Genomic DNA, 11,309 nt, shown 5'->3' with positions numbered 1-11,309 from the left:
CTTTTTATTTATTCCATTTGCTAGACCTGTTTAATTTTTCTTGTTCTACTACCACTTCTTCGTCCTTCTCGTTCGACACCACGCGCTTCATTAACAATAATCAATTAAACTTCTAATTTACAGTACTCTCGTCCCACGCTCCACTATACAAATCTAGATTGTCTCTACTTCTAACCATACGGAAAACCGCCTTCTTCTTGGCCAATCCCCCATAGTGGGTACGCGCCACTCTCGAGGCCACAAGACAAAACAAGACAAGACCGATCCCCCGTTGTGGGTGCACACGTGCCAGCGTTCCGGATCGTCGCAGTCGTCGAGGAAGCCGCTCTCTCCGCCATGACCAAGTACAAGGGGTTCTCGACGACCTCGTACTACGGCGACGACAACCTGTTCGCCAGGGCTGCCGTGTGCACCCTCATCGTTGGAGTCGCGACCTTACTGGCGCTGCTGCTGGGTTCCGTGGTGTCGGCCCGCGGCCGCGCACTCTCCAGGCCAGCCGTCTCCGGTGGGGTCGCCGGTGGTGCGGCCGTCGTCCCCAGCCAAGCCGCTGACACATCGGCGAAGTCCAGGCGGTCGGCTCCGTATCCAAACGCAACGAAGGTGGGACTCGTTCGCTTACATCTTATTTTATTTAAAAAAAAAAGGGGGGGGGGGGATGGGGACTTGTCGGCACGGCACAGACCACCGATCTGTTAAGGTTAGCCCCCAAAGAGACAATGGACCGGTTCCTTAACCGAAGCAACGACTACCCAGTACATCACTGCGAGCCCCAATATCTAAAGATGCTTAGAAAGAAGGACAAGAAGGGAGACAGCACACAACCGCCATGCCCAGTCACCCTTCGTCGTATAGTACTTCGTTTTAAGCGTCTTAAAAAAGAGGGGGAATCTCATTGACAACCTCAAATTTAAGAATACCCTGCGATTTTTGTAATGTCAAGCCTGTACTGCAGTCCTCACTTTCAGCGACGTACCCACCCACGAGTTGAACGCGTCACGACGTTGTGATGCGCAGGCTTGCTCCGTTCCTTTGACGGCTGGGGCTGCCCGCACAGCGAGAAGAAATGCATGGCCGCTTTCTTGTTTTGTATTTTGTAACGTCCCCGCACCTAGCCTTATTGCTATACTACGTCAGCAACTTTGGCTCTCTGCCAATATGACGTCACGATAAAGTCGATGACGGCAGGTCCGGCATTTCGAGAGCAAGATTATATAGTATTGCATTAAAATATTTTACGCTTTCCCACCTTCACATTCGCCGAGTGCGAGTCATTTCATCGCGAGAAATTGAAGGCAGAGTTTCAAAACGTTTTAGCATATGTGTCTGTACCATTTTACCTTTCTTTCATTCGTTCGTTCGTTCGTTCGTTCGAATTCGTTCGTTCGTTCGTTCGTTCGTTCGTTCGTTCGTTCGTTCGTTCGTTCGTTCGTTCGTTCGTTCGTTCGTTCGTTCGTTCGTTCGTTCGTTCGTTCGTTCGTTCGTTCGTTTTCGTTCGTTTTCGTTCGTTTTCTTTCGTTCCTTCGTTCGTTCGTTCGTTCGTTCGTTCGTCACGAGAAGTTGAAGTGTCAGTACTCCTTTACCTTCCATTCATTCATTCATTCATTCAGTCATTCATTCATTTTTTTGGAGATGTACGACTGCATACGACTCGTCGGTTTCGCACACCTCACGCAGACGCTGAAGTCGACGAAGGCAGCGAAGGCGGCGATTCCGGTCAACCGTCACCACGACATCGAGATCGGCTTGGCCTCCCGGCTGCTCAGGGAGTCTGTGGACGACAGCGCCGACCCGTGCCGAGACCTGCGCGCGCACGTGTGCTCCGGGTACGACAGCGGCGAGCTCAGGGGACGACCGCTGGAGGAGCGGGCGGCCCAAGACGTCGAGGTCGCGGTGGAGGCCGCCTTCCGTCGCGCCATCGGCTCCTCTTCCGGACTGGTCGAGAAGCACTGGTCCTTACGCAGGGCGGCCGCCTACTACCGGTCGTGCATGGACGCGGTAAGCGTGGAGTGCTGGTATACCAGCGTACACATATAGCTGCGATTTGGACTTGCAAGAGAGCGTTAGATAGCTTCGTGATTCCCACAGTGTCTATTTCCGTTGGCATCGGCTTCCGCACTTGCCTAAACTTATGAAACAGAAACGATGTGCTAAGACGTTATAGTTAACGTAAAAGCTAGATGGAGGCGACGTCATATTCAAATAGCCTAATTATTTTGCTACCGGATTGTTTCTCAGATACGTTGCCGCTTTGTGCGAGACATAGCGCTGTGTCACCACCGACGTCCAAAAAAAGATTGCGCAATACATTTAAAATTTCACATGACACGGCGATCTGGGATGAAAACGATCTGCCATGTGACGTTAAACCTCTATCAATGCGTTTAGGCAAAAAAAAAGGAGGCTAAGAACTGAAGAAACAAACTATTTCTTCACGTACATAGGAGCTGTGTTGCTATGAGCATGTGTCCGTGCCGTCTGATTAGGCAAATAAATTTTCAGGTCCGTAATCTGTTGACAACAAGAACTTTATCTAAGATGCATTTCGCCACTAGGATTTAGTTGGATCTGAGGATAATATATAGACTGCAAAGAAGCGAATTGTTGCTCTCTTCCTGTCATGAGAAGCGGACATGTGAAGCGGACAAGGGGACATGTCCCCTTCACTTCATGTCCGGTCTACAGCGCCCTTTTACAAGTTTGAACCACAGCTCTAGGATTCGCGGATACGGTAACTGCCGATGTTCCAGAGCAACACAATGGCTATAACACACACACACACACACACACGCACACACACACACACACACACACACACACACACACACAGGAGCGGAAGGCTTCGGAATAATATCGACCACCTGGGTCTCTAACTTTCACCAAATACAGAGCAGGCGATGACTTTTGCCTTTTTCCCACATCGCAATGTAAACGCCACGACCGGGGAATCGAATCCTCCATTTGTGCTCAGAAGCGGACCGCCATAGAATTTGGTTCCGCGCGGTGAGTATGCATGGACGAGTGATAGAACACGTAAGTGGAAGACGACAAGCTCAACTCGTCCACACATATAACCCAGCCGCGACGTGTAAGGTACGAAAAACGTCGAAGGCACTACACAGAGGCTGCTACTACATATATTTTGTGCTGACAGTATAGGTGACTAAAAAGCTCCAACTTACCCAGCTCTCGATCCTTTTAGAGTTCTCGCTTTCAGAGTGTTAATTCCCTTTTCGGTTACTCAGTGAGTGAACAAGGGAAGCCAGAAGTTAGAACCATCGTGTCAACTAGTGTTTTTTTTTTTTCTCGTCGGGGCAAGCGTTCCTTGTTAGGAGAAGTTTGCTTGTTGGCGTCATTCCTTGTCGTTTCTACAAGGAGACTTTTCTAAGTCCAGGGCAAGTATCCCTTGTCAGGGTAATTCCCCTTGTCGGCACGTTGGTTCCATCTTACAAGCTGTTAATGATTTCAAGCTTCTATGTTCTTATGATGCATTTGCCTTGTCTGGGTTTCTAGGTCCCTCCTTTCTTGGTCAGGTTTTCTCTCGATGGGGCAGCATTTTAAAGGCCAACTGCTACGAAATCACGCTGAAGCTGACCTTTAGAAACAAACGGAAGACGCAATGAAAGTAACTGTTACAAAGCCGTACGGCTATATACAGACTACAGAGATGTTTAATCAACATCATTCAGATTGCACCGCAGGAAATGACAGGCACCCTTAGAAATGTAACGCACAGCTTCATGAATAGGTGTATATGATGTCAACGCTTAAAAATGTGCCGCACAGCTTCATGAATAGGTGTGTACGCTGTCAACCCTTAGAAATGTGCCGCACAGCTTCAAGAATAGGTGTATATGATGTGAACCCTTAGAAATGTGCCGCACAGCTTCATGAATAGGTGTATATGATGTCAATCCGAAAAGTACACGCGACGCGCAAGGAGCTTGCTCAATTAGATTTTTTTTCCTCCTTTAAACGTGTGAAAACAATTTCAAAATGCAGCCGCACTCAGGGTGCACTGTATATTTGCGTAAAGCAGCAAGCAGGCGCAGCCTGATTGAGTCAGGCTTATTTTAACTTCTCCGTCACTCCAGGACACACCGGCCATGACTTCAACTTGGCGACGTCCCTGTTTGTATAACGCGCACAAGCTTTAACTCCCAGCCTTTTGCGTAGCGATCTACACACTATCGATGCGTCTACGAATTTCGCCTGCAGCTGTTAGCCTTCTCGATCACGAAATTAACGCGCGTCGCGCAGAACCCCGAGAGTCCCGAGAACGTGAAAGCCCTCGCCGCCTTCTTGGAGCACAACGACCTGCAACTTTCGGCCGACGCCGAGGGTGGCGCTGCGTCGCCCGACTTCCTGGACAAGACGGTCGAGCTCCTGCTGCGCTACGACCTCGGGCTGTTCTTCGATCTGCGTGTGGACGTCTTCCCCCACCGCGGGGTGCGCTTCGTCCGAGTCGTCGCCCACGCCGACTTCGTCGACTGGAAGAGGAAGCGCGTCGCCATGGCGGACAGCAAGGAGCACGGTCCCCTCGCACAAGACGCGCTCTGCTCCTGCGGCGTCGGCAAGCAGCGTGCTCAGGAGCTGGCCCTCCGAATCTGGACACTGGAAGACAAGCTCCTCGCCAAGGTACTCGTGTACGTTTGAATACGCGTGGTCTTTACGCTTGCAAAAGAAGCAAGCGCCTTATTGAAACGCCGCTGGCACGCGGATTTTCATGTGTGGAGAGAAGTGTTCGGTGAGGTTGAGAGAAGCGGGGCACATCCTGGTGGCGCACAACGAGCGAGCCTCGCTCGAGGCACCAAGGGTCAGTCTCATGTCTGATCTACTCTAATTACTTCGATAAGTAGTTAAGGACAAGGAAAACGGAAGGTTCTGACTTCTTGTTAGTCAGTCACAACCGCACGAAGTCAACAGATAAATGAAGGCATGGAAAGCATAGGGGTCATTTTTTTTCTTTCAATTTAAAGGGGCCCTGAACCACAACTCGGGCTTGGTGAAATAACATAGTCCGCGGGTAGCATAAGCTATTGTGAACATCTCAGCCAAGTTCTGCTCTCGTACCCGGTCCGTGGAGCTCGCAAGCGGAGCGCGAAGTCTCCTTTCTCTCGAACGCTCTCGTTTCAAAAACCCCATGCTCCTCGCTCTTTTCTGTGTGCTCTATTTCGTCATAAAGCATACTCCAATACGAGGCTGCTATTGGTCGCTGCGCTCGGCTACACCGCGGTCTCCGCGAGGTGCCGCCATGAGTCCAGTGGCTAAGCGCACTGCGGCTCTCTGAGGACAGCTGCGTTTGGCTTACGTTTAGCGCGGCATAGGCACCAAATCGGAAATTTGAACTGCACGCCACGGTGACGTCTCCGCCGTTGCCTTCGCAGTGCAAGGCATTGGAGGAGGAAGGGGAGGACAGCTGAGGCCGCTTTTGATTGCCGATAACTCCGCTTTTGCAGAACGCATTCAAGTATTTTTTGCGGCAAAGTGGTTATGAAATAGCTTATCTTCACTTCAAATGTCTTTATCCACTTCGATAAAAAGTCTTTCAGGGTCCCTTTAAGTGCGGAAATTACAGGGTAAGTGGAAGTGAATATGGATGCAAAAAGAACTTACCGCAGGTGGTGTAGCCAGCCTCCCCGGTAGGTCTGTTTCTTAACGCGCTTAGCTTTATTCGAGGTTCCCGGACTGAGGAGCGTTTTTCTGAGTCTGAACATGGGCCCTTATTCACAAAAGCGATCTTTAACTACCGAATTGTTAGTAAAACAAATGCCAACCAATCCTGGTGTTAAACACATTAACAATAATAGGGGGTGCGCGAACCTTAAACATTTTGAATGTGAATCGAATTGTTGTTGCTTTTCGATTCACATTCGATTCGATAATTCACTGAGTGCGCGCTTCTTTAGAATTTGTAAGGAGTTAACAACGCTTACTTTCGTATCAAAGGAGAGAGAACGGCGGAAGTGAGGGCTGTTCCGGACTGTTCTGCGATAGTGTAGCTGCTGTTACTGCGCATAGCTGCTGTTACTGCGCATGCGCAGTAATAGCAGCTACACTATCTCAGCTCCTGAGCGATCTCACTGGTGCAGACAGATTCAGTTCAATGAATGTAACTAATTCATTATAAATGTCTCATCTTTAGGCAGCCTATATGCGAATTACTTGTCTCGGTTTAGACAACACAATATGTTACTTGCCCGTTCGATCGCACCACGTTTCCGCCCCTTGAACTCATGTCTGATGCTGTATGGTATTCACACTTCTCTCATTCAACGCTGTAAGTGCTTCTGACAGCATGCTGTCCCCTCCCCCTCCGCCTTTTTTTCTCTTTATTACTATCAGATTGTTACGATGTAACGGATAACCGAAAGAAATTGCTTTTTTAGCTTATTTAAAAGACCCTCAGTAGACTGGACGTTCATTAGCGAACCGCATTGCATGCGTTAAAGTATGCCTGTGAATCAGGCACGTAAATGAGGCACGCCTCTAATCAAATGATAAATAAATAAGTAAATCTTTTTTTTTCTGCAATGAGGATTCTTCAAAAACTTTATATGTCACTGTGTTTGGAAATACAGTACTGCGTTCCAATATTCGGAGGTCTTTTGAAATTTTCATATTCAAAATGATTCGGAAATACCACTACTCGAGCGCGCTTCCGGAGTAAACGTTTTGGGAATTCGGAGTCACGCTGTTGCCAAACGCTTCGAAAATAACGCGACGGGGTCAATTTTTCACTGAGAACGTAGGCTGCAACAAAGCACGGTAGTCTTTGTGCGGAGTATACTCGATAAACCCGTGAACACAATGCACTGTTTGACGCGTTAAGGAACAAGTTCTCGCGCTTGGCTTCACGCGGGGCTTTCGGTCGCATTAAATTTAGTATACAAGGGGTGTGCGAACGCCTCACGATGTTTCAAGGAGGTGCAGGCCGGAGACGAAGCTCCGGACTACGACGACTCCGTCGAGGAGAGCTGGAAGACGTCCCTGGAGGCGCACTCCGCGAGGGCCTTCATGGCGGACTTCGAGCTCGACCTCGGCTCCGACGGCGCCGCGGCGTCCTTCAACGACATGCGGTCGCGAGGGGGCGTCAGCGACGCCGGGCGCGCCCTCTACGTCGCCTGGGAGGCGTGCCGGCGTCTGGTGAACGCGAGCACGCCGGTGCCGCGGAAGGCGTCGCGGTGCGTCGCCCTGACCGCGGCCGATTACGGTCACGTGGTGCGAGCGCCGTACCTCTTCGCGGCGCTGACGACCGCGAGGCTGGCCCAGGTCAAAGCCATGATCGGCGGCGTCGTTCGAGAGTTGGTAGCGAGCATAGACGTCTCGCGTTGGATGCCCCGCAGGCTCCGGGAGGACCTGAAGAGCAGGGTCCGTCGCATGCGTTGGATGTTGGGACACGCGCCTCGCCTGGACCAGTGGAGCGGATTGGACAGGTTTGGTTTCCGATTTGGTCCGTCGTGTGCGGTGCCCCTCGGCGGCCCGTGCAGTGTCACACATGTTTAACATCGAAGGTTACGAGGAGGTATAATGTAGAGATAAGATGGCACGATCATGGCTGCAGAAAGCAGAAAAGAGGACAGGAAGCGGAAGAAGCAGACAAGGGAGCGATGGGAAGGTTAAGTAATGGATACACAGGGTTAACAAGTATTAAAAATAAAAGAGGAGGGGATGTCAAGAATCGTTTTGTCCTAGACAAAGCCCTTGTTGATTTTTTTGACTAACCGGAGCCTGTTTCGCAAGTCACGGGCGCGAGCGCCATCTGTTATCGGAGCGTGCGCTTCAATAAATCCATGTAGGCACCGCGAAATGCATACGGTTGAGGCCTGGCTGTCGTCGACATCCCAGTGACATACCGGCGAGGAGTCTAGGTGCTAATAAAACAAAAATGGGGTTGGGGTTATAGTTTCGTTTTCTGCAGCACTGCACGAGCAACTCATATCTGCCTGTACATTTAACAGTGCGAAGTTTCGAAAGAATAACCTTCTACAGTTGAAAAAGATTTACGATCGCTCCTCAGTGAGTTGCCTTTTAAGAGGACACCGCGTTCCGTCCTCAGGGAGAGTGTTCTGTAAGAGTCCACCTGGTGGATTGTCCATTTCCTGCCGCTGCTGATTGGATGCAGCTGTACGAGAGAGGAGGAAACGAACGGCCCTAGCCAATCAGCAGTGGCCGAAATGAACAGTCCACTAGGTGGACTGCTACAGAATACCCCCTTCCTCTCCCCCACCCCGATCTCCAGGTTCTACCGTGGATACCCGTCCGCAACGGGCGTCTTCGCGGCCGACTACTTGGCCGCGAGGCAGGAGCGCATGCGCCGGTTCCTGCAGTCCCTGCACGACGACGACGCGGACACGCGGTTCGCCTTCGTCGAGCAGCCCCGGACCGAGCCTGCGTACGTGGCCTCGGAGAACAGGGTCGCCCTGCCGGCGGCGTCCATGCTCGCGCCCATGTTCGAAGAGCGGAGCCTGCCGGAGGTCAACTACGGGCTCCTGGGTTCCGTGCTGCTGAGGGTCATGACCCGCGCAGCCATCGACGAGATCGACGCCAGGCACGCCGGCGACAACCAGGACGCTTGGAGCCAGCGCAGTGCGAAGCAGTTCGTTGAAAGGTATTTGTACTCAGTACTGTGTAAACGTTACACAGCCGAACCCCATAACGTGCATCGGACACACGTGTAGATGCCTTCGTTAAATCCGATATTCGCTGTTGCGATATTTATTTCCTCCACGGGGTTAGCTGCAAGAAATATTGAATGTTTACCTCGTTAGAGCCAATAGTTTTGTAGATGCGTGTTCGTTACATGAAGTTTTTTTACAGTATAGTTCTGGTGTTAGCTGCGGACTACCCGTTTGTTGACGCATTGCGGTGGTATCGGAATAAATGTAAATGCATATAAGGCAGAAGTAACCAGAACGCCCTTTACGCGTAATTGCCCATGAATGTGAAGGAAAAATCTATTCGTGGACGGTTTCTAAGCGCACAGTGTAGGTCGCAAACGTAGGCTTCTTCGCCTGAATCTGGCCATACTGCTGCAGACACTGCGAACAGGGGGAACCTAAGAACGCTTTCCACTTGATCGCATTTCAAGTGATGCTGATGTTACATAACAAATGAGCGCCCGCGAGCTTGGGCCCGTGTTCGCAAAAACATACTTGCGCTACGAAAGGATGGCAAGAGCACGTTTCAGACCAATGAGATGTTAGGCCTATTTGTGTGTTAGCGAACAGTTGGGCAATGGCAAACAACACTTGCGAGCAAAAAGCTTCGTGAATTCGGCCTGGGTTCACACGTTTCTCCAGTTTCAACGTTCGATAATTCTATACGCAATCCCACCCATCTTCAACCTCCGTTTGTTTGATGTCTAAAGAATACATTGTTGCGCCAAAAAAGGAAAATAAAGACTTGGGAACTCCCAAGTCTTTATTTTCCTTTTTTGGCGCAACAATGTATTCTTTAGATCCCAACCAACTCGCCCAGCAACAAGTTCTACTCAACTTGTTTGATGTCGCTGGCTTCGGAACTAACGGAACGTACCACCTGGAATCAAAGTTTGCCTAAATTTCACCGTTTGTCATTCATTCTCTTTAAGGTAACGCAATCGTGAAAAGAACGGGGCGAATTTTAGTTATGCTGCAAAATCTAGTTACCCGTTCACACCGAAATTAATCAGCGACATCGTTTTAAGGATCAGGCATTTTCATTCTAATCCCCATTGAGCACGCTTATCCGAGAGGACCTTGAAAAATTTTATCGTTCCATTCCGACGTGCCTGACATAAGGGTCCAATCTACTGCTTTGAAAAAAAAAAGTTGCAGTATCGCCTGAAAGGCGAAGCATACATTGCGTCTTGCGCAGCACCACGCTTTCGCCATATACTCGTCCTCCTCTTTCCGCCTCATGGTTCCGCTGCACCCTCCTCCTCCGTTTTCCTCCTCGCGCTCTTTCCGATATCGCCGCCTTCGCTCTTTCATACTTCGCTCCGCTCGTTCGCTCGGTTACGAGGACGCCGAGGGACGACGCCGACGCTCGGCGCAGGAACGAGCGCCTAACTGCGCTCTAAAATACGGCGTCCATATTAGAGACATTTAGCTTGTACGCTATTCCGGTAAACGGGAGCGGTTTGGGCGGATTACCGGATGGTCGGGGCGTAAACGAGAGCGGCCGGAGCGGTGAAGCCGCCTGGTGTTGCAGAGCTCAACCAGACAAACTCAGAGCGAAAACTGCAGTAACTCACCACATCCTGCTTTCGCCACTCGTGCAAATTTGTGGCAGCGGCGTAACTGCGAACATCATTATGCCACTGTCGAAAATTTGCGCCAGCAGCTAAGCAGAATATAGTAATTAGGTCTGTGTTTGTGTGGTTGAGCTTTGCGCCGCCAGCTGTCGCCACCAATCTGGCCGCTCACCTTGACGCCCCCCACTAAACCGGAAAACCGCCCGCGCTTGCCCGAATACCGGACACGCTAAAAGTCTCTATTATCGCTACAATATGGCGTATCCGCCGCCACTGCGTTGCAGGTTGTCGTGCAAAGGGACGTCGGCAGACGTCACGGTCGGCGCGCCGAGCGCGTCCGTCGGGGTTCGCGCCCTGCTTCGGGCATTCCGAAAAGCGGCCGCTGAAGATGGCCGCCGTCGCACGATGTCGCCGACGGAGCGCAGCAGCCGTGGCCGTCTGTTCTTCATGAGCCGCTGTCTGCTCTTCTGCGCCGACGACCGCAGCGGGGCTCCGAGACCGGCGACGCACCATCGCTGCAACGTCATGGCCCGCCGTTCGTCCGAGTTTGCGGAGACCTTCGAATGCTCGAACTGGCGAAACCGGACGCGGGACCGGTGCGACGTCTGGTAGCCCAGCGAGAGACCAGCATGCGGTCAGCTGTGCGGGCCTCCGAGATCTGGAGGCTTGCGCGCGCGCACGGCTCAATGCTCGGAGGCCACGGGTTGGCGCTGTCGATGAAGGCTCGGTTGGAAAGTAGCGCGGAAATGTATAGAGAACGCCGGCTTTGAGAGGAAAACCGTCGTTACTTTTATTATTTTGCCTCGCACTCGTCGTCTGTTCCTTCTGCGCCTTGTGTCGACGTCATGCGACACGTTGCACGTAAAACAGCACGGGGGATTCAGTACGCGTGTTTTCCTCACAGGCAACTCTACACAATGGCTCGTAAGGAAGTAGTTTTCTTTAATTGTGACAAGATAAAAATAAACGTGCATTGCGTTAAGTTGCTTCTTCCCATACGTATCGATGAAGTAACCACACATTTAGAGCACGTGGCGGCGGACTCATCTCGGGGCCAGTAAAATTGTCCTCGCAG

At 51.2% G+C, this 11,309-nt stretch overlaps 1 protein-coding gene across 1 annotated transcript; it reads left to right on the top strand.

The window, feature by feature from the left end:
• Positions 1–261: 261 nt before the first annotated feature.
• Positions 262–11,030, top strand: LOC135922009 (endothelin-converting enzyme 1-like). The gene is made up of 6 exons (XM_065456414.1): positions 262–600; positions 1,675–1,995; positions 4,258–4,635; positions 6,922–7,433; positions 8,240–8,608; positions 10,519–11,030. Exons 1-6 carry the CDS (start codon positions 337–339, stop codon positions 10,844–10,846), a joined length of 2,172 nt encoding a protein of 723 aa, XP_065312486.1. The 5' UTR covers positions 262–336; the 3' UTR covers positions 10,847–11,030.
• The last annotated feature ends 279 nt before the right edge of the window (positions 11,031–11,309 follow it).

The sequence above is a fragment of the Dermacentor albipictus genome, chromosome 6, assembly GCF_038994185.2.
Source record: "Dermacentor albipictus isolate Rhodes 1998 colony chromosome 6, USDA_Dalb.pri_finalv2, whole genome shotgun sequence".
In the NCBI taxonomy this organism is placed as follows: domain Eukaryota; kingdom Metazoa; phylum Arthropoda; class Arachnida; order Ixodida; family Ixodidae; genus Dermacentor; species Dermacentor albipictus.
The sequence above is the reverse complement of the archived record's forward strand: the minus strand, read 5'-3'. Positions and strand labels throughout refer to the sequence as shown.

Coding starts and splice junctions, on each gene's coding strand:
- LOC135922009 (XM_065456414.1), top strand. CDS start 337: ATGACCAAGTACAAGGGGTTCTCGACGACCTCGTACTACGGCGACGAC. Junction 601..1,674: donor CGTATCCAAACGCAACGAAG/GTGGGACTCGTT, acceptor CACCTCACGCAG/ACGCTGAAGTCGACGAAGGC. Junction 8,609..10,518: donor GCGAAGCAGTTCGTTGAAAG/GTATTTGTACTC, acceptor ACTGCGTTGCAG/GTTGTCGTGCAAAGGGACGT.